General features: G+C 44.0%; 1 protein-coding gene across 2 annotated transcripts in view; it reads right to left on the bottom strand.

The window, feature by feature from the left end:
• Enpp3 (ectonucleotide pyrophosphatase/phosphodiesterase 3) overlaps nt 1–23,466 on the bottom strand; it is a 74,043-nt gene that overhangs the window by 6,019 nt on the left and 44,558 nt on the right. For both annotated transcript variants that reach the window (XM_005389205.2, XM_005389206.2), the window contains 7 exons: nt 20,179–20,245; nt 14,443–14,530; nt 13,454–13,632; nt 10,536–10,587; nt 8,599–8,753; nt 4,211–4,346; nt 385–462 (listed from right to left, as the gene is read on the bottom strand). In XM_005389205.2, coding sequence (XP_005389262.1) covers nt 385–462; nt 4,211–4,346; nt 8,599–8,753; nt 10,536–10,587; nt 13,454–13,632; nt 14,443–14,530; nt 20,179–20,245 — 755 coding nt within the window. The remainder of the gene's footprint in view (nt 1–384; nt 463–4,210; nt 4,347–8,598; nt 8,754–10,535; nt 10,588–13,453; nt 13,633–14,442; nt 14,531–20,178; nt 20,246–23,466) is intronic.

Genomic DNA, 23,466 nt, shown 5'->3' with positions numbered 1-23,466 from the left:
ATTACAGGTAAGAATATGCCCAGATTCCCTCCTACAGCTGAGCTGCCCAGGGGACAAGAAATGCTGAGGACAGCCAGGACACACGTGCAGCCTCATCAGATTGCATTCTGCGGACAGACATTCACCTTGCATTCGCTTGTGATGAATGCCGGTACATTTTAGTTTTGGGAATGGCTCATCATCAATAAGAGTTAAAAATTATCAGGATTCTAGCAATGGATCACTCAGGTTTGAAGCCGAAGAGAAACTGTGCCAGGAAGCCTTCAGTACCCACTTGAATATTGAAAACATCGGAACAAACTGACTCAACCTCAGTAACAAACAGCAGCAAAATGTTTGGAAACTCAAGGAGTCACAGGGAATTTAAGATGAATAAATACTTACTTTTGAATTCTTCATACATAGGGACCAAATTACTTGTAATTAAAGCATCATATTGGCCATCAGCAGTTCTACTGTTCGCTGCAAAACAAACACATTTTATTAAATATAGGTAAGAAAATATGTTATCTGACATATCTATCCTATTACCTGCGGATGTAAGTTTAATAATGGTCAAATCGCAGAAACGCTGGGTTCTTTCAAGAGAGACCAGTGACAGTGCGGGCCGCTTTACACACGGACACTCGTGGTGGGTTGAACTTTGCACCTCCCAAGATGTGTTCAGGCCTTCATATCTGTGACTGTAACCTTGTTTAGAAATGGAGTCTCTGCAGACACAGCTCAGAATCTGTATGAGTTTGTGGTGGATTTATTTATTTTTGTCTTTTTGACACAGGGTTTCACTATGCAGTTCAGACTGGCCTTGGGCTCACTTTGTAGCCCAGACTGGTCTCAAACCAGCAAAGATCCTCCTGCCTCAGCCTCCCGAGTGCTGGGATTATAGGCATGAGCCACCACCCCCGGTTGTCATGGACTTCGAGTGAGTTCTAAACCAAATAACTGGTGTCCCCACACAGAGAGGGAGATTTGCGAAGGCGCAGAGGGAGAACATTCTGTGATGATGAATGCAGAGATGACGGTAATCACATAGACCAAGCTGTGCCCAGAGCCACGGGCAGCCGGAAGAGGGGAGGAATGATTCCCCACTAGAGCTTCCAGAGACACCTCAGCCGTGTCAACACCTCGACTGACTGACTGATTGATGGCTTCCATTCCTTCAGATGGAATCTTGTTCTGTAGTTCAGGCTGGCCTTGCACTCACAGCAATCCTCCTGCCTCAGCCTCCCGAGTGCTGGAATTGTAGGCGTGTACCACCAAATGGACAACATCTGGATTTCAGATTTCCCACCTTCCAGAATTGTGAGAGAATGTGTTTCTGCTATTTTAAGTAAACAACTTGTGTTAATTTACTACAGCAGCCCTAAGAAATAAATGTAAGGCCATATATGTATGGATAGTTACTGACTGTGCACAAAATAATGTTATTTGTTATTATAAATAACTTCCAAATCAACATTTTCTTAAGAAAATAGGCTTTTACTCAAGGAAGACTGCCAGTGGAAACATCACCTAGCACAGTGAGTGTTAAGCAACTGTGCTATTATAATATTTTTTAAAGCTTTTATTTTGGTAAGAATGCAGCACAAAGTCTACCTGTGTAACAAATTTTTTAAGTGTAGAAAACTGTACTCTTGACTCTAGGTATAGACTATTTCATTTGCTCTAATGAAATACTTGAGGCTGGGTAGTTACAAAGAAAAGAGGTTATTCAGCTCGCGGGGTTGGAGCCTCACAGTGCAAGAGTCACACAGCCCCAGCTGTTTGGCCTCTGGTCCCAAGATGGAGCTAAACAAAGAGAAATGGTCTCTTGCAGAAGAACTCACATGGAGAGACAGGCAGCCAGAGACCTGGGGAGGGGTCAGTCATGCTCCTTTCATAAGGACTCACTCTTGTAAGAATTCACTCACTCCCAGACACCAGCATCAGTCTCTTCCAGGGTCAGCAGCCAGTGACCTAATCACCTCCCACTAAGCCCCGCCTCTTAAAGGTCCCACAGTCTCTTAACACTGCCACTGTGGAAACCCAGCCTCTGGCACGGCCCAGTGATAACAACTTGCCATTGTCTACCCAGCCCCCAACCCTGGAAACCACCATTTCACTCTCTGATGTTATTAATTGGACTATTTTGGATTAGTCAGTACTAAACAGTATGGATGAACTTTGAAGGCATGATGCTAAGTGAAATAAGCCAGTCATAGACAAATACCGTATGATTCCACTTATACGAAGCAACATTTATGTTTAAGCTCGACTTAGGTACCCTACCTAACACTTACATGAGAGGGCAATGGGTAGGCACCAAAGGACAAGGAGAATCACAATTTTACATAGTGCTCACAGTACAGACACTCCTCATTTAAAAGCTGGGTTCCATTCCTGCAGATAGTTTGTTAAATGAACTGGTCACTGCATGAGGAATTGCATATAGTATATATATATCACAATATTTAAAACAAAGAAATGGCCAAAGGAAACCCCAACTTGATAACTTGCTTTTATTTGCATAACTCTTACATGCAGTACTGTAATGTATAGCAGAACACAAAACTACAGTACTATACGTTACAATCAGCAGAAAACACAGTACTGAACGATACTAAAAACAGACATGGAGGCTCTCTGGACAAGATGCACCAGGAGTGGTGGCGCATGCCTGTAATCCCAGCACTTGGGAGGCCTAGGCAAGAGGATTGCCATGAGGTCAAGGCCAGCCTGGGCTCCATAGAGAGTTCAAGGAAAGCCTAAACTACATAGTGAGATCTTGTGTCAAACAAAGAAACAAACAACAAACAAGATGCACAGAACTGTACCCAAGAAAAGAGAGGAAGTAATGAAAGATGGTTTGTAACTCTGAGCAGCAGGTCGTAAGTCCAAACGGAACGATTTAAGTCCAAACAGTTGTTGACCGGCAGGTCGTTAAATGAGGAATATCTGTACTCAGACCCCAGTAAGATTATTCCAGTTTCTAAACTAAGCCCTGAAGGATGGACGGGCAACCAAATACTTCCACTGCAGACAAAAAATAAGAATTCCCTGCTCATTTCCATTTCTAGTAAATAGAATTTAGAAAGGGAAATTAAAAGGAAGTTTCATTTTATTCTTAATATTTTGAGGCAAGTTGTGTAGTTATTAATTGCAATTCCTAGTCATTGTAAACATAAGTATCAACTCCTGTCTCATAGCTTAGTGCCTAAAAGTTTACATGCTGATTTAGAAATTTTACTGATAAAATATTGCAATGCTTGAAGCTCTACCCTACCACATGCTTAAGTTTGGGATCCCCAATTATATCTAGACACTTAAATGAAGCACATTAGTTTACTGACCCTGATTCTGCATCAGGGATTTAGAATTGATACTCTATCTTTTTTTTTTTTTTTGTCTTTTTGAGACAGGGTCTGGGATTACAGGTATGTGCCACCACACCTGGGGGCCTTTTCCCACTATAAATCTCAGAATCTCTAAATTATAAATCTCTACATTGACTATCTTTGGCCAGGTGTGGTGGCGCACGCACTTGGGAGGCTGAGGCAGGGGGATCATTGTGAGTCTGAGACCAGCCTGGGCTATAAAGTGAGCTCAAGGCCAGCCTGAATTATACAGTGAGACCCTGTCTCAAAAGGACAAAGAAAAAAAAAAGCCATATATCAAGAGTAAATCCATTCCCAAAAGCTGAATTTATTGAAAATCTTATAAAAAACATTTCCTGTTAAACAAGGAAGAGATTTGAGTTTCAGGAATTTTGTTCTGGCTTTTGTGTGTTCCCAAGAGAGATCCTTTCCTATAAAACCAAGCCCCCTGCCGTTGCCCTGGCTGCTTCATCGCCAGGTCGGAGCTGCAACACACGGCCAGAACCCTGGGCCTGGACTCCAGCCCGGCTGCCATTCACGCTAGCAGCTTGTTTTCAGCGCAGACCCTCGGCTGGGCAGTAGCCAAAAAAAGAGTTTTGTGCTGTCTGTGTTGCTCTCTACAGACTCTTCAGCATTAAAATTAAACTGAAGCCTACAAGCTCTCTAAATATCTGGGCCAGCCTGGCACTTCTGGGGGTTCCCAGGCAGCACCGTGGGCCTCAGGGAGCCCCCAGCCTGGGAGCTCCAGGAGCTGCCTCAGCCCTCAGGTCGCTCAGAGGCGAGGACGTGTCCAAGGCCGGGCCCACGGCCAGCTGCTGCGGGCCTTCCACGGATGCTCTACAAGGAGCTCTACTCACCCGGAGGGTAGAGGAAGCCGTGGGTGATAGTGTTGTCTGTTAAATAGAGGGAACAGTTTTGGCTCTCGGAGGGAGCAACCCTGACATCAGCCCGCAGACAGTCTGGGAGAGTGGGCGGAAGAGGCGATGTGTCTCCCTGTGGAGAGAGAGCAGGGAAAGAAAATAATTACACCCACAGCTGCGGCTCACCCCGCTTATATGTGCGCAACTTCCCGGGAGTGTTTTTCTTTCGACCTCTTCCTATTTTCTTAGTGAATCAGGTCTACACAGCAGTGGAAGTGGGTGTGTTCAGTAACGCTTTCTCCTGTGATCCCCTTGCAGTTAGGGGCCGTGGGGTGTGTGTGTGAGAGAGAAACAGGATTGGCAAGGAGTACCGCAAGAATGCAAAATCAAACCTCAGAGGAGAATGGGAGGACAATGGGGCTACTGAAGCCGTCCCAGGACCTAACTCTCAGGTGCAGATCTAGGCTGTGCATGCAAACAACAGGGGAGAATAAAATATGAGAAGGAAATCTACATTTCTTTTACAAATGTGGATGTGAGCCTGCTGTGTTAATGTTTAGCTGCGTAAAAATTTGTAATCAGCCTCAGATTAATTCCAAAAAGCTGCTGTTGTCTAACCATACTTATGTTTCTATTTGAATAAATTCATAGCTCCGCTTCATTCATTACAAAATAGAGGAATTTTTAAATAACTTTCTTTGTAACCCTATTTATAAAGGTGAATAACTTACTCACCTGGAACATCCTATAAATGTGCTGCCTAGCCTCCGCATCTAAGGTAATTCTGTGTTATGTGGCTACCACATTTTGATTATATAATCAAGGGTAAGTGAACATTATGGTTACTTGGTTAATTTTTTTCCAGCGATTTTGATTTATATGCCTTTTATTGATCATAGCAGATTTTTGTTTTACTTGGTTTGGTCTTTTTTTTTTTTTGGTCTGGTGTTTTGAGAAAGGGTCACTATGCAATTCAGGCTGACCTTGAGCTCACTGTGTAGCCCAGGCTGGCCTTGAACTCATGGCAATCATCCTGCCTCAGCCTCCTGAGTGCTGGGATTATAGGTGTGCATCAGCACAAACAGTATATTACGAAATAAATTAAATTAAACTAGATTGTCTTTCCTTTATACACTCCACCATGCTGAAAGCAACAATTACCTATGTTGTCTCAGGTTTACTAGATCAGTGGACAAAGCATAGAGCAATGTGTGTTCTCTGCTGTACTTACAGGCAGGTGAGCAGCAAGCTGAGGTCTAAAATCAGTGGGAGCTTCAGATAAAGGAAGCCCAGGGAGAACCAAGCAGTGTCTGTGTGCCCTGACTTACTACAGGGATCCAGCTGCAAAACTTTAACTCACAGTAATGAAGTATACTTCTCCACGTGACCAAACACATACCTTTATCTTTGGTCCTTTCTAAAATCCCACAAAAGCAATAGTAATAATGAAGATACATAAGAGATGAAAAGAAACACTCTGAAGTTGGAACGCAGATGAGCAAACAGTAATCTGACTGCACAGAGCAGCAAACACCGGCCACCAAGAGCCAGAGACTGGGCAAAGCACAGAGGACTGGATTCCTACGAGGGAGGCTCAAAAGAGTAGAACCGGCATCTTCGAAGGACAGAGAGTGTACATGGGACGGGAAACAAGAGGAGAGGTTGAAAGTCCGTAGAGAAGGTCAGACAGAGTGTTTACTTGCTAGAGTTTAAACCAGAGAGACAACTGCAGTAAACAACACAGGACACAACAGAGCAGGCGCGCCATGCTGAAAACCATGGCGGCCGGGCGCGGTGGCGCACACCTGCAATCCCAGCACTCGGGAGGCTGAGGCTGGAGCATCACTGTGAGCTCGAGGCCAGCCTGGGCTACACAGCAAGACCCCATCACAACACCCCCTAAATTCAGTGATTCAGTGATGCGGGAAATACATACATATGTCTCATATATACAATTACGTGTATATTATGTATAGGGAAGCATTTTTCAAAGTATGTTACTTTTTTCTTCTGAAAAAGTCCTTTGATTTTATATTAAACGTATGAAGTATCTATTCTAAAGAATTATAATCTTGCTTTTATTTTCAGTTTTCCATCCAGCAACTGAAAAACTCATTCACATCTTTCTCCTGAGCAGGCCGGTACGGTTTTGAAGCTGTAGCTGCAGAGCCGTGATTTCAAGTCGCAGCTCCTTCCCCAGAACTCTTCTGACATAACAACAGGAATCAGAAAACTCACTGAACCCTCAGCAGAACAAAAACTCTATAAAACTTAAAGGCACAGACCAACCGGACCCATGCCCCCAAATGTGCTTATTTCAAGTCTGACTTCTCAAACACAGAGCTGATTTACAATATTTTTATGTGAATCTCAAAATATCCTTCTATGTAATTTTCTTGGACCACAACACATGAACGGGGTAATTTCTGAATTAGAAAGCAGAAAATTGCTAGAATTCCATCCTGCTGTGGGGAAGGCAGAAAGAGACATGTAGTTCTGGGGAGGAGAGAAAGGGCGGGGCCTGTTGGTAACAAAGAAGCCAGTTTTTAAACAATCACAAAGAAGAATTGTACCAGACTTGGAGTCCAAACCCACTTATAAATCTCTCTGGCTTTGGTTTCTGCCAAAGCTCGTAGAAATTCAGGAACGCAAGACAGCAGAGGAGAATATTTAAAAACATAAACTTTCCCTTTAACTCCACACAATCCCAAGTATCTGTCTGGACTTTGCAAACAGAGACTTGAATAAGGGGGCTGACCTTGAATATGCTCCCTTTCCAAAAACAAAATAGAAATTAGTGTAAGGAAGGTTGAGGTAAATCAGAAACAACTGAACATTGAGACAAAGTATATATTAAGAAAAGAAATGTTGCCAGCAGCCGCACATACAAACCCAGGACACTGTACAATATTTGCCCAGATTGGGCAACAAGTAACATTAGTGCTTTTACCACTGACCACAATTGAACCGTTGTGCACAGCAGAGCTGCCATTCGGAACACACACAGCTTTACTTGGTAGTGGGAAAATATGCTTATTTTCCTCCAAAGTTCTTGAATTGGAACAAGCAGGGAAGATAAACCGGATACAACCAATTACTTCCTTTCCATCAAAGCATCAGGACCCGTAACAAGAGCAGTAAAAGCTAGAGTTTGTCATCAGTCTCTGGATCTAAAATATTATGATTTTTCTCACCAAAACAGCTTCCTGACTACTTATTTACCCTTCTGGTTGGCAGCACAGCTTGGTCTTTAAAAGGTTTTTAAAAGAACAATTAACTGGGATTAATTCCATTCTGTGAATTCCATCCAGCAAGCTGTAGGGCAGCCGAATGTGCCGGGCATACGTAAGAAGACCCCCATCCCCGGAGTGGTGTTTGGACTGGCTTGTGGCACTTGAAACTTTAGTTTCCGTTTTCCTGATTGCTAATGAGGATGTAGTATTTGATTCACATCTTTTGACCATTTGTTAACTAAGGCCCTTGTCATTCTCCTCTTTCTTGGTAGAAATTTACTACCTATTCTGGGCCCTAATTACCATTCAGGATATTCATTGCTTGTTTCTTATATGCAATGCAGATATATTACCCCTGCATAATTATCATATATTAATGCTAATGTATTCAAATCCGTTTCCTCTGTTAGCTGTTGTTCTTTTGTTCTCAGAAATCATTCTCTATTCTAAGGTCATAGTGCTGTGCACAAAGGAAAACAAGGATCTGCCATTCATAAACAGGCCTATAAATGTATCAGCAATTAAATTTAGTGTACAGTGTGAGGTAGGGATCCAGTATCTTTTTCTTGATGAATACCTAATTGTCCTGGCGCCATTGAGGGAGAGGGAGTTTGCCAGAAAAGGGAGAAGAGGAGTTAAGTGAGTGGGTTCTCAAGCTCGATCTGGAGAGACTGTGACATTTGTAAAACAGCCCAATTTAGTGCCGGGTCCTTCAGGGAAGGGTTATGAGCCTTCCACAGCACACAGCAGGTAGTGAAACATTTAAGTAATAAACAAGTAGAAAGCCGTTTATAACCTAGTGACATCCTTGAGGATGAGACATCCACCACATCCTTGAGGAATACCCACAAGGGTGCCCCTGAACTTCCTGTTGCTTCTGTTTGAACCGTTCTTTTCTACTTGCTTCCCAACTGGCAAATTGGCCTATAAAACCTTTTTAATTTTTCTAGGCAAAGCACAATGTATTCCTGTTTTGCACCCACAAGGCACATATAAAAACCTTCATGTAACACCAGGAACATTCTCTTATAAGCCACAGGCAAGCCAATTCGCACTGTGATCTCTGCAGCCAAACAAAATTCAAGCCTGAGCATCTGGAAGAAGCACAGATTTTTGCCCAGCTTGCCAGGACCCACGGACGCGGGGGCTTACCGGCTTGGGGACCGTGTATGAGCTCCACAGGGGCATCGTCAGTGCCTTCCCAAACCCGCTGATGTACTCTCTGTGGTACAGGAGACAGTGGTCCTGGTTCTCCTGTAAGACCCTGGGCTTCCCAAATGGCAGATTGGCTCTTGTTGTCGCTGTTACTAAAATCAGAATAACATGAAATAAAAAATACTCGTGAAATGAGCAAGTGCTTCTGGATGCAGAGATCACCACCCTTGGATGACTTATACTGTCAGGAGCTCTGACGGACAGTCAACATGCTTAACCTGTTTTAAGTCTCACACAGTGCTGTGAGGCAGGTGTTGTACCTAGTCGTACTGATGACAAAACTGAACCCAGGTGAGTAAGATGGCCAAGCCAGGGGCTCAGCGAAGACCTGAAGCCTGCTCTTTTTGGCTCCCTGTGTTCAAGAGCTCACAGGTGTATCTGAAGAGATAAAGCCTTAGAGATCAGCAGGGCATATTTCATGCCAAAGATGACGTACACTAGCAATCACCACAGGAAGATGCTGGCACCTAATAAAAATGATGTCTACTATGGTCTGAGCGTCGTAGTCCTCCTGAAAGCAGGCTGCATCCGTAAAACTGCAATTCAATGGCATTCGGATGTGAGTCTCTGGGAGGTAATTTAGGTCCTAAAGTGGAGTCTCCATCAGTAGGATTAGTGCCTCATTAGGAAAGAAGGCCCCAGGGTGGGGCTGGGGATTTAGCTCAGTGGCACAGCGCCTGCCTGGCAAGCACAAGGTTGTGAGTTCAATTCCCGGTACCGGAAAAAAAAAAAAAAAAAAAGAAGGCCCCAGCGAGATGCCAAGTCCCTTCTGTCATGTGAGGGTAGAGGGAAAAGGTCATCCACGAGGAAGCAGGCCCTGGCCAGACACTGAGTCTACTAGAACTTGATCTTAGACTTTTCAGCCTCCAGAACTGTGAGAAATCACCTTCTGTCATTTATAAGTCACCCTGTTTATGGTGTTTGGTTATAGCAGCCTGAACAGATGACGACCATGTTTTCTTATATTTATTTTTACTTGTATACTATTATATGGATTCAACTAACTACAGGTTAGAAACATATCTATACATATTTTATATTGTACCTGTAGGAGGAACAGAAAGATAATTTAAAGTTTATGGGAACATGTACATGAGATATATATATATATAAGAACTACAGAGGGGCTGGGGATTTAGCTCAGGAGCACAGCGCCTGCCCAGTAAGCGCAAGGTCATGAGTTTGATCCCTGGTACCAGGAAAAAAGCAAAAAACAAAAAACAAACAAGCAAAAAAGAACTACAGCATTTTATACAGGGGACATGAGCATCCTCAGATTTTGGTTTTTTCCAGGGATCTTGGGACCAAATCTTCCAAGGACACCAAGGGAAACCGTATTCCTATTTTATAACTGATGAAACAGAGGCACAGTGAGTTTAATCTGAGCAAATTTAAGAAGTAACAGGAAAATCTAAAATTGCTACGAGACAGGGACTGCTGTAAATTCTGTCCATGGGTTAACTTTTTAATCTTTGCAACTACCTGAAGTGGGTATAATTATTCCAGTAGATAAGAAGCCTGCGGGACAACAAGGCTGCCTGGCTTGCCCCCCGGACGGACAGCCAGAAAGCAGCAGTGTAGACTGAGTTCACACCCAGGTAGTCTGCTCTGTTACATCTTGGAAAGGAAATCCAGGAGTGTGGAGGGGCACAGCCATTTCAGAGGATCCATCATGCCATCATGTATCACGGCTGGAGCTCCCTTCATGCTCCCTCTTCCTTGTTATTAGAGCTCTGGGATTTTTCCTCTAGTGCATTGGCAATGAAATCTTCAAGTTCAAGAGCCTCTGTGAGCTTATTTTAGAAAACCCCCAAAGGGCAAGGTTGTCTCATAGGAGTTCTAAATATCAAACAACATATTTTCTACTGACTTACTTTCTTCTTGGGTGAGATTTAGCATCTGATTCACACGCTCTAGTTGAGTATTCTGTAAGATAATAAGGAGGAGAAGGGGAGAAAGTCAAAGTAATAATACATATTAATGCGTAATTAAGATTATTTCTGCAGTAATCCCACGAAGTGTTTCACTACAAGAGTCACAGAAGTCTTCTTATTCTTTTATTTTTTCATACCCAGGACCTTGCACTTGCCAGGCAGGCACTGTGCTACTAAGTTATCTCCTCAGCCCCACAACAGCCTTAATAGCTCCAGCACTGCTGAAAAGCCCGAGTCCAAAGTCTCTTCTGAGGATCCAGGCAAACTTTTAGATCTGAACAAAGAAACCAGACTAATCTGGGTTTAAATTTTTATTCTGTCACTTCTCAGAAATATAGAAATGGTGCTGCTCCCCTCATCCTTCTTTGGTATAGGGGCTTGCAAAGACAGAATTAATAATAAGGCAAAACATTCTGACCGCAGCTAGAATCATACCTTAGTTAGGATCGTGTTATGTTTAAACTGAAAATGTTCCCTAACGTCTCGCGTGTTTGGAAGGTGACTGGCTTGTGGGGTGCTATGCTCATCAGGGCATGCATCCATTGATGAGGTCAGGAGCTACATGTGCCAACAGGAGGTGGGGCTTGGCTGGAGGTGTGGGTCACTCAAGTCATGATCTGGAAGGGTGTATTCTTGTTCTCAACTCCTCTTCTCTGTTTCTTGCCATGGCAAGACCAGTTCTCTTCCATCATGGACTTTCGCCGTGCATTTCTACCTTGGAGACTACCGACCGTGGGCTGAACCCAATGCAACTGTGACCCGAGAGTCCTCTCCTCCTTTAAATTGTTGGTGTTGAGTATTTTGTCCTAGGAAAGTGACTCCTACAGAAAATTGGTACCAGGAATGGGTTGTTCCTGTGACTATAGCTGATCATGTGGTTCAGAAGCCTTTAAAAATGGTTTCTGAGAGAAATCTGGAAAGCTTTGCAGATGGTGGCTAAAGAAGCCTTAGAATGCTGTAAGAAAAGTAAGCAGAGATTGATGGGAGATTCTGGTCAGAGGTTAGAAAAATCAGAATTAAGACTTTGGCGATTTTTTCTTTTGTTTTGTTTTGTTTGGTACCAGGAATCAAACTTACAACCTTGCAGGTAGGTGCTGTGCTGCTGAGCTATATCCCTGGCCCTTTGGTGATTCTTAGATATGGACTAAATGCATTTTGCATAATGAGATGAGATGGACCCATGCAGGCCAGGGGTAGAATGTTATGGTTTATATCTAAATGTTCCCTGCAACATATGTTTTAGAAGGTGATTGGACCATGGGGGTGCTATATTCATCAGTGGATTCATCCAAAGATGAGTTGAGTAGCTAAATGTGTAGGACTCTCAAGGAGGTGGGTTACTGGGGGTGTGATCTGGAAGTCCGTATTCTTGTCCCTTCCTCCCATCCTTGCTTCCTGCTTCCTGTACACCATGGCATGAGAGCTCCTCACTTACGCTCTCCCGTTACACTATTTCTGCCTTGGAACAACAACCATGGACTGAGCCCACTGAAGCTGTGAAGCCAATAAACTTCTCCTCAAGTTAGAGGCGTCAGATAGTTCGTTTCAAGTGTGGGAAAGTGACACATTCGGAAGGCTCTATCTCAGTGCTTCCCAGTGTTTGTAAAAGTGCAGAGGCTAGTTGAGTAAACCCAAGGCAGGAGCTGAGAATCTGCTGTCCATCCAGGTTCCAAGTGATGAAGGCACTGTTTCCAGCACCACACTCTCACTGGGGAGAGGCTTTCTTTACTGAGAAGAAACCTGAGTTTGCAGTCAGATAGACCAAGCTTCTCTGACCGTGGGCAACTTAACTAATTTCTCTGAGTCCCCTTCTGCCTCTTAAAAGTGAAATAAAAGGCCTGGTTTATTTTACTTATTATTATTTAATAGCAGCACCACTGAGGCTATGGAGCAGTAGGCAGGAAGCCGTGGGAGTTATGTGGAACACAAGAAGGAACCTCACATCCCTACTCTGACCTTTGCTATGGATTCACCATTTTGGGAAGTTTTATTATATTTTTGTCCCTTAAAATGTCTTTCGGTTGAATATTTTCTTTACACCTGGGTATAATGTTATTCTGAGGATTAAAGAGTGTAAAGCCACTGCCAATCCTTCCCAAGCAGCAGGTGTTAATTTAGCTCTATAACCCCCTGTTCAACTTGGCATCAAATGTACCTGACACTCAGCCTAGCTTCATCATCTTCTGATAACTGAGCTCCAATTTCATTCTGAAACCCTAAAACCTCCCGGGTGCTCTGATTCTCATGGTGCAGCTGCCCCCTGTATTTCTGAGCTCCTGTTCTGACGTTTGCCCTAGGGATCCTCCCGCTGGAACTAGGCTTTGTTCAGAGTGTCCTGGGATCTGACGTCCTGCTTCTGAACTCAGCGTAGGGCCTGATGTACTAGAAAGATCTGCTCAGGGTCTGCTGTTCGTCAAACAGAGATGCCGGATAGTGATTCTCCACCACTACCCAGGAGAACCCAAAGCGCTTTCCCATCCCACACCAAGTTCCAATCTCTTTGCCCTCCAGTTATGGTGGCTCTAAATAGCCACGCATGACCATCTGTCTGCTTTTTAAAGGGTGAGATGATTAGATTATGAGGGAAAGCAAAGTGAGCTCCAACATTAATACTTTAAATTGTTAAGGACAATTAGCCCACAGTGGAATGAACAATTCCTTCCCAAACCATATTTCCCAGTGTACAAAGCACATTCATGCACTTATCTTACAGGGTAGGCATTATAATCTCCACATCCAGATAAAGTTTAGACAAACCATGCCTCTATACGTATCCAAGCCAGGACACAAACCTGAGTGCCAGCTCTCTGCCAAGAAACTCGCTTGCATCTTTATGTTCTTGTAAAGTTGATACTCACATTTTGCAGCTGAGGGCAGGAACAGTTCAGGGTGTCTGTGGGCAGCAAAGCAGTAAAGCCGCAGACTGACAATGTGGCCACTTCCTGGGGATGGGATGGCTCGTAGAAAGGTACCTTCAGAAGATGGTTCAGGCTACCATGGGTACCATTGTTTGGTGCAGGCTGAATGCGGAGAAGATCTGATTTAAAAAAATAAGTTCAAAGGAGCTTTAAATTAGAAGGCAACAGCTGGGTGTGGTGGCACATGCCTATAATCCCATCACTTAAGAGGTTGAGGGAGGAGGATTGCTGTGAGTTCGAGGCCAGCCTGAGCTACATAAGCAAGTTCAAAACCAACCTGAACTACATAGTGAGACCCTGTCTCAAAAAAAAAAAAAAAAAAAAAAAAAGAAGGAAAGAAGTCTCAAGCAGGATATGGGGAAAAACACCTATTCTTGTGTTCCTTTAATAAACTTTACTGCAATGCACTCAGACACTGCACAACCCACTCAGCTCTCTGACCTTCGGGGCACAGTCTCCACATGCCGCCTGTCTACTTCTGACAGCCCCACTGCAAGCCACAGGGACTTCTGTGAACTTCCTCTGCTCCCCCAGAAGAAAGCTTCATTGCTTAAATGATCACTTTGTTTAAGCATACAATGGTTCTGCCAGGTGTGGTGTGCACACCTATAATCCCAGTACTTGGGAGGCTGAGGCAGGAAGATTGCCATGAATTCAAGCCTACCCTCAACTACACAGCAAGATCCCATCTCGAAAAGCAAATAAACAAATAAAAAATCTTGCATTTTGAGCCATGTTTATCCTAGCTTGAAAAGTTGGAAGTTTTAGTTTGTTTTTCTAAATTTTCTTAAATTTAACTATCATATAGTTATGAATAGAAAAGCTTAGCTTCCTAAAATCTAAAGTTTGTCACTCTTAGCAGAGCAAAAAGAATTCACTCTTTTGAAAATTATTGACCTTTGCCTAAGAATGTATTCATCTATACTTACCACACATTAAATTATAGAGTTCAATATTTTCAAATGGTTCAATTTCCATTTTCTCTTTAAAACTGGATCCATGTGCCAAAAAGATAGCCTAGGAGAAAATGGTCATATTATTACTCAAAGATATCTACACCACCAGCTTAGTGTAGAGGAGACAAGTGTAGAAGTTGTCCCCTGTGACAACTCTCCTATCAGTACCTTAGACCTTTATAAGGCTTTGTTTCGTTTTGTTTTGTTTTTTGTCTTTTTGAGACAGAATTTCACTGTATAGGTCAGGCTGGCCTTGAACACACTTTGTAGCCCAGGCTAGCCTCAGACTCACAGTGATCCTCCTGCTTCAGCCTCCCAAGTGCTGGGATTAGAGGCATGTGCCACCATGCCCAGCATAAGGATTTCTCTTCAGATGTGAAAATGAGTTTTAAATCTTTTCTCCTGTGATGTCCCAATGCCAGTCAAACATAATCCATGATGCGTTTATTTTATCTCTAGCTGCTTCGTTTTCTAGGGGGGACATAGAAGAGTAGACAGTTCACACCAGCACCATTCTACCTCATCTGGACAGAACACACCAGCGAGTCTTTGAAGAGCACCACCTGCCCTTTCTATACTGTTCGTTTCAGTGTTCAAAGACGTGTCATACAATATTGGATAAAGCGACCCAAGTTTTTTGTTGCTGTCGTTTTGAGACAGTGTCTCACTACATAGGGTTCTAAACTTACTACATAGCCCAGATTGGCCTCGAACTCATGACAATGCCCCTGCAGCCTCCTGAGATCTGGGATTACAGGCATATGGTACCACACCTGGCCGAGACCTGAGTATTTTGATTTATATTCAGTTAATGCTCACTTTATATTACTTGTAATAAGCCTAATTATTTAAGATGATAATAAGTGGAAAGAAAGTATCAAACATAGATAAGCATGCTTTTTTACTAAACAGGCTCCTATAAATTTTTTTCTGTGAGATAATCAGTAATGAATTGGAGGCACAGGTTTTTCCAGCAGTCATGAATTTAACTGTCGTGTAGCACTCTAATTAATAGAAAAATGTGTTTCCAGAGAATCTTCAAATATTTACAAAAGGATCTAACCCACAATGACAATGTGAAGGGGCAGCGTGTTCACAAAGGGCCTAATACACACTCTGCTATGAGGGAAGGAGTGTGTGTTGCACATATGTGTTCACGTGTGTGTGTGCATGTGTGTGTGTGATAAGTGGAACTAGATAAGACAATCAGATTTCAGGAAGCAGAAAGCAGTGCCAGAGGCAGCACCTGGGCATTTTGCTCATGGGCTTCTCTGTATATTTTCCTTCTTCTCAAACTCCTGGTTTTTATTCTTTCTTGCCATAGCCTCTATATCTAGCTGTTTCCCAATAACTCCTTTTCTTCTCAACATCTCCAAATAGAAGCATCCACATTCAGTACTTGATCTTTACCCATACTCCAACCCTAAGGATCTCATGTAATTCCATGAGGTTTTTTTTGAGACAGGGTCTCACTATGCAGTTCCAGCTGGCCTTGAGCTCACTTTGCAGCCCAGGCTAGTCTTGACCTAGCAATGATCCTCCTGCCTCAGCCTCCCAAGTGCTGGGATTATAGGCATGCGCCACCATGCTTGGCTAATTCCATGAGTTTTAAATAGTTTCCAAGGAGATCCTGGAAGATAGGGTAATGGTGAGCAACAGAGAAACAGCCTCTCTGAGACAGCCTCACCCAGCATAGGAAAGAAATGGAATCCATGAAACAGATTCAAACAGATATCCAGGAGATTAAAACTTCCATTGGAACTATGTGCAGCAGAGTGAGCCAATGTGAGGACAGAATACCAGATATAGAAGACAGAATTGCAATTAGTGATCATATAAAGAAAAATTTCTTGAAAGTAGCAAGGGATCACGAAATATCTATCCAACAGCTGCTAAGTGATGCAAAGAAGAATAGCATAAGATTGACAGGAATAAATGAAAAGCCAGGAGATCATGGAAATGACATAAAAAAAATCTGTTCTAGTGTGAGAAAACTTCCCAAGCAAGAAAAAAGAATTTGACATACAGATAAATGAGGTATATAAAACTCCAATTAGCCAGAATCAAAAACATCTACACCAAGGCACATAAAAAGTCAACATTCCATAAATTCAACACAAAAACAAAATATTAAAAACTGTAAGAGCAAAGACACAAATATAAAGGAAAGTCCATCAGAATCACAGTAGACTTCTCAACACAAACCCTCAAGTCAAGAAGAGCTAGAAGTGACAAATTGCAAGCCCTAAAAGAAAATAAACTCCACTCCAGACTGATATATCCTGCAAAATTATCTTTAAAATTGATGGAGAAATGAGATACTTCCATGACAAAAAAAACCACCAAAATAAATTTCTATCTTCAAAACCAGTATTCCAAAATGTTTTAAAGTCCAAAGAAGGAGACAACAAGGACTATAATTCCATGAACCCCAAAAGAATGAATCCACCACACTAGGCAAGTAATTAAATAGGGGGTGGGGGACCAACAACAGGAAAATAACATGACAAGAAAAAGTCAGTACACACTAGTTATAATCATCAATGTTAATGGTCTCAATTCACCAGTGAGGAGAAATAGACTGGCAGAACGGATCAAGAAGCAAAATCTGTCAAGTGCAATGTCCTAAGTTCTATTCTCAGTACCAAAAAAGAAAAAAAAAAAAAAAAAGAAGAAGCAAGATCCAACAATATGCTGCATACAAGAAACACATTTAATTCCAAAAGAAATTCATAGACTAAAAGTTCTAGGAAAGAAAACAATACTCCAGGGGACAGAAACCCAGAAAAAAGCAAGGATAGCTATTTTGTTTGCAGACAACATGGATTTCAAGCCGACATGTTAAGAGAGACAAAGAGGGAACAATCCAAGAGGAAGAGATAACAATCATAAATATATATGCACCAAATACCAGCACACCCAGCCATATAAAACAAATATTAACAGACAGGAAAATTAAATAGGTGCTAATACAACTGTTGTGGAAGAACTTAATACCCTACTGTCACAAATAACCAGCAGTCCTCCTGCCTCAGCCTCCCAAGTGCTGGGATTACAGGCATGTGCTACCATGCTCAGCAAGACTTCTAGATTTAGTAACTAAATTCAGTAGCATAGCTGTATACAAACTCAACACTCAAAAATCAATAGACTTTCTGTATACAGATAACAAACTCACTGAGAGAGAAATTGGGGAAACAACACCTTTAATAATAGCAGCCAAAAAATGAAATACCTAGGAGTCAATCTAATGAAAAAAGTAAAAGACCTCTACATTGAAAACTACAGGACTCTGAAAAAGGAGATTGAAGAGGATATCAGAAAATGGAAAGACATCCCTTGTTCTGGGGTAGGAAGGACCAATATAGTGAAAATGGCCATACTTACAAAATTGTTATACAGATTTAATGCAATCCCAATCAAAACACTAATAGCATATCTCACAAAATTAGAGAAAACAATCCTAAAATTCATTTGGAATCAGAAGAGAACTAGAATAGCAAAGGCAATTCTGAGGAGCAAAGGCAAGTCAGGGAGCATCACAATCCCTGACTTAAAATTATACTACAAAGCTACTATGGTAAAAACAGCATGGTACTAGAAAAAAAAAACAAACAGACCTGAGGATCAGTGGAAAACATCAGAAGATGCAGAAAGAATTCCAAACATACTCAACCACCTTATCTTTGATAAAGGAGCCAAATATCTTTTTTTTTTTTTTGGTTTTTCTCCGGTACCGGGAACCAAACTCATGACCTTGAGCTTGCGAGGCAGGCACTTTGCCACTGAGCTAAATCCCCAGCCCCTAGGAGCCAAATATCTTTAATGGAAAAAAGATAGCCTCTTTAATAAAAGGTGCTGGGAAAACTGGCTTTCTACATGCCAAAGATTAAAACTAGACATACCTCTCATCATGCACTAAACTAAAATTACAATGGATCAAAGATCTAAATATTAAAACAGAAATACTAAATCTGACAGAAGATACAGTAAGTAAAACCCTTGAAGACATTGGTGTAGGCAAAGACTTTATGAACAAAACCCAATCACACAGGAAATATCACAAAGGATCAACACCTGGGATCTCATCATATTAAAAACCTTTGTGCAGCAAAAGAAACTACCAACAGAGTGAAGAGAGGACCCACAGTGTGGGAAACAATTTTTGCCAGCTGTTCCTCAGACAGAGGACTGATATCTAGAACATATAAAGAACAAAAACAATCGGAACCCCCAAATTTAAAGACTGAATGCAAAAATGGGCATCTGAGATGAATAAATGCTTCTCAGAGGAAGTACAAATGGAAAATAAATATATGAAAATGTTCAACATCACTGGTCATTCAAGAGATGCAAATTAGAACAACACTGAGATTCAATCTCACTCCAGGAAAAATAGCTATGATCAAGAAATCAACCAATAACAAATGCTGGCGGGGCTGTGGGAAAAAGGAACCCTTCTCCACTGTTGGTGGGAGTGCAGACTGGTGCAACCACTGAGGACATCAGTGTGGAGGTTCCTCAGTAAACTAGGACTAAAGGTTCCATTTGACCCAGCTATTCCCCTTCTTGGTATCTTCCCAAAAGAATTCAAAGCATCACACCACGGTGATGTATGCACACTTATGTTTATAGCAGCACAGTTTGTACTAGCTAAATCCCGGCACCACCCCCAATGCCCATCCACGAATGAATGGATAAAGAAGATACGGTTTTATTTGTACTGTGGCAGGGGTCTGCCACAAAGAAGGATCAGCTCGAGACATTACTAGGTAAATGGAGGCCACACTCTTAAGTGAAAGAAAGAGACCACACTCTTAAGTGAAAGAAATCAGACCCACACTTAAATACCACATTGTTTCTGTGGTGTGAGAGACCGAAAGTGTAAATCAGGACCAAATGTATCACAGATACTGGGAAACAGGAAGAAAATGTTCAAGGGAGAAGGGGGAACTAGAGAGGGGGAGGGGAAAGGAGAAGAAAGGACAGTAAAAAAAAAGTAAGAGGAGAAAATGGGAACAAAGCTCTGTAAATAAGGAGCGGAAGAGGGGCTGAAGGGAGGGGAGGGGGATGGGAAAAAAGAGGAAATGAGCTAGGTCGTGTGCTCACCAGTTCCCTGTGATGAGTGTGATCAGTGTGTATACCTGAAATGCACCAATAATAAAAATACTTCCAAAGACTCAGGGCTGCCCCCTACAGACCGCAGCTGTAGCTCCAGGCTGCCTCCTGACGGCTCACAGCACGCGTCAGGCGCCCGCACACAGGGCCCACACAGCCACCCAGGTCTCTCCCGGGACCCTTGGCCCCTGGGATCTGCGAGGTTTCCTCCCTCACCTTCTCCAGCCAGCCCGGCGGCACCACGTGACACCCAGCACCCGCAGGCAGCCCAGGGCCTTACTGCACTTTGCTTTGCATCTCCTCCAGCTCTGTCTCCTCCACCACTTCCTCTGCTGCTTTCCTGTCGCACCCTTCAGCGCATTTCCTAACGGCAGAGACACCTGTTTTCTTCACACATGATCAAGAGACGTAGACACTGCTCATCATGTTACTCAGCGAGCATCTGTTTTCAAATCAGCAGTTTCACAGGCTGGGTGTGAGCCCAGCACTCCAGAGGCTGAGGCAGGAAGGACTGCCATGAGTTCAAGGCCAGCCTGGCCTACTCAGCAGGACCCTGTCTCAAAAAATTAAAAAATACCAGCAGTTTGTTACCTCCATGCTCTTAAAGTTGTTGTCGTAGCCGTGGGTGCCGCCTCCACAGGACAAACTGTTCTTGGACCTGTGGAAAAACAAGGTCACTGCCCAGCCAGGGTCCGCAGGGCCCCTACCGCACGGCCAGTCCCCGGAGTCGGGCCGCTTCCTCCTCACATTCCTCCTCACATACAGCGCTGTTTTCAATCGTGGGGTCAATCTAGTTTCAGGCTCGAACTCCTGACCATGAGGCCCACACATCACAGCAGGGCCGAAAGAATGAGCATTCCGGGTTCTGCACACAGAATCCCAACGCCCCGTGTCCCCCGGACGCACGCAAAGGGCAACCGCAAAGGCTTGACGAGACGGAAAGAAAAGTCCGCCTTCAAGCCCGCCCCCGCCCTTTCCCCTCCAGGCCTCCGTGACTGGGAAGCCTGTGGTTAACATGAGCGTTTATGCATTTTGGTGCATTAGAAATAAATTTTTGGCCGGGCATGGTGGCGCACACTTGTTATCCTAGCACTGGGGAGGCTGAGGCAGGAGGATCATTGCGAGTTCAAGGCCAAGCTGGGCTACAAAGTGAGCTCAAGACCAGCCTGAACTGTAGAGTGAGACCCTGTCTCAAAAAGACAAAAAAAAAAAAAAAAGGGAAATTTTTGGAACTGGGGAAAAGTATGCATTCACATTTTATAGTGGAAACGTTTAAAGACACAATGTAAAAGCAGGAATAAAGGATACCCAGGGTCACAGAAGGATCCCCGCAAGCTTGAGGCCAGCCGGGGCTGCAGAGTGAATTCAAGGTCACAACGAACCGCATCTCAAGACCCTGTGTCAAAAAGCACCACCCCGGCCCCCCAAAGGGGAACGCTCAGGGCAAGCCGACCCCAACACTTGGGAAGGAGAAGCTAGCACTTTCCACAAATTCAGAGTTCATTTTTAACTTCTGGGATGGGTTCCCATAAACTGTTGCTCTGTTCCTTGAATAACTTTAAACATGTAATTAATTTGTCTTTTGCCCACCGCTTCATGTCTTAATCTTCGAATTGAGCAGTGTCAGTAATTTTGTGCATAGTTGGTTTTTATACTTAGAATAAACAGTGACAGATAATCCTAGACCGTCAGAGCAACAGTACTCTATCAGCTCAGATCTGGTCTCTGAAGAGAACAAGACTCCAATTTCTAAAGACCGGACTTAAAAGCTTTCTCTCATTTGCTTCTTTCTCTGGCTTCCCTGGAGCACACAACTCAGACACGCACCACGCACACACACACACACACACACACACACACACCACACATGCACACACATGCATGCACGCACACACACAAAGTTTCTGTTTGTTTCACAGGGAGAACTCAACTAAGAAGAGCCAAAATATCCAAGGCCTTAAAGAAAAAGTTTTAGTAGACCTTGGTGGTACACACTGTAATCCTAGCACTTGGGAGGCTGAGGCAGGAGGATCACCAGTAGTTTGAGGCCGGCATAAACAAGTTCAAGGCCAGCCTGAGCTATATAATGTGATCCTTTCTCAAAATACAAAACAAAAGCTGGGCATGGTGGAGCCCAGCACTCAGGAGGCTGAGGCAGGAGGATCTTTGTGAGTTCAAGACCAGCCTGGGCTACAAAGTGAGCTCAAGGCCAGTCTGAACTGCCTAGCGAGACCTTGTCTCAAAAAGGACAAAAAAAAATCCCACACTATATATTTCTTATTGCACACATATTTAGTTTCACAAAGTTACTGGAATTATCTGACTGAAGTTAACTAATATTTAAATTCTGTACCAAAAGCTAGAGTGTTCACTCATTAAAAGAAAGTCTTTTCAACCAAATCTTGTCCATTTTCTAAAGCTGGTCCTATATTTGTCATTCTATTTTCAGGAAAAACCTACTATTTATTATATTTCCATCTCCTCACCCACCATTAAAAAACACACCCACTGTAAACAACGCGAACTTTGGCACAGACGCAGAAGATGAAGCCGCGGCCTACAGAAGGGCGGCGCCTGCAGGTTCCCAGCCCCCGCTGCTCCTGCCGCCGGGATGGAGACCCAGGGCCTGGGTTCGAGGGCAAGGGTGTCAGGGCTCAGGGCCGCGGAGCGGGCTTGGGAAGGAAGACCCGAGGCTGCCCCGGGCAGCCCGCCGGGAGGGAACGTAAGCCGCTCCCGGCAACTGCTCTCCCCGCCCACAGCTCCGCAGCCCCCCGTGGGGCCGTGAGGGATGAGGAAAGGGTCACTGCGGTCCTTCCTTTGTGTCCTTTGTTTTGAGACAAGGTCTCACTTTGTACCCCAGGCTGGCCTGGAACTCACAGCGATCCTCCTGCCTCAGCCACGCAGTAGCTAGGATTATAGGCGTGCACCCCTACGCCAGGCTTCATTTCTACTTCTCAGAGAGGCACCTCGGGCGGCTTTGTGGGTCAATATTCCAAAATTACTAAGCACTCTGATGCTTCCTCGCCCAGTTTTCAATGACTGATTTCTCCAGATCAGTGAGATCAAACCACACTGCAGGCAGAAGGCGGAGAAGGACGATGCACAGAAACGATGACATTGGTGAAAGCGGCTGTGACTGTGGAAAGCGGCGCTCGCGTGTCCCCCGGGGACGCGCGTTGTTACTGAGGGGACAGACTGTCACCTCGGGCGTGGCAGCCGAGGCTGCGGGGAAGTGCTGGCGGGAGAGAGGGGGTCCTGTGCGGTGTCCAACTGCGCGCGCGGACTGATGCGAGCAGCGGCGTAGGAAAGCAGCTGGAGATGGCAGGAATTGAGTGGAGAAGCGCTGAGCCCGGCGACTTCGCCGGAGACAGCAGGAGAACCGCGGACCGGGACAGGAGCGCCACAGCGCTGGAGGAGGAGGCTCCAAGCCAGTGGGGCTGCCGCAGCTAGGTGAGCAGCCAGGCCTTGCACTCTCGGGCTGCGACTCTGTCTCACTGCTCGCTGGTGAAAAGGACATGCAGAGCTGGGCCTGGTGGTACACACCTATAATCCTAGGAGGCTGAGGCAGGAGGGTCGCTGCGAGTTTGAGGCCAGCCTGGGTTACATAGTGGGCCCGTCTCAAAAAAACAGCAAAGATAAGGACACGCCGCTCAGCACTTGCGATCGGGCACCGACATGTGACCTGCAGAGCTATCTTTGACTGCCCGCTCCTAAAACCCTTTCTCATTCTACAGCCCCTAACTGTAAATGTTCGCAGATGGTGCCCCCTTTTGGATATGCCTGTTTATATATCATATATCTAAAGTACTAGCACTATTATCAGATTATCATTACATTATTATTATTTTAGCATTTGGAGACAAGGTCTTGCTATGTAGC

This window comes from Chinchilla lanigera, unplaced genomic scaffold (assembly GCF_000276665.1).
Source record: "Chinchilla lanigera isolate Chin_1 unplaced genomic scaffold, ChiLan1.0 scaffold00035, whole genome shotgun sequence".
Classification (NCBI taxonomy): Eukaryota; Metazoa; Chordata; class Mammalia; order Rodentia; family Chinchillidae; genus Chinchilla; species Chinchilla lanigera.
Note: the sequence above shows the minus strand (reverse complement) of the source record. Positions and strands in the feature narration are given on the sequence as shown.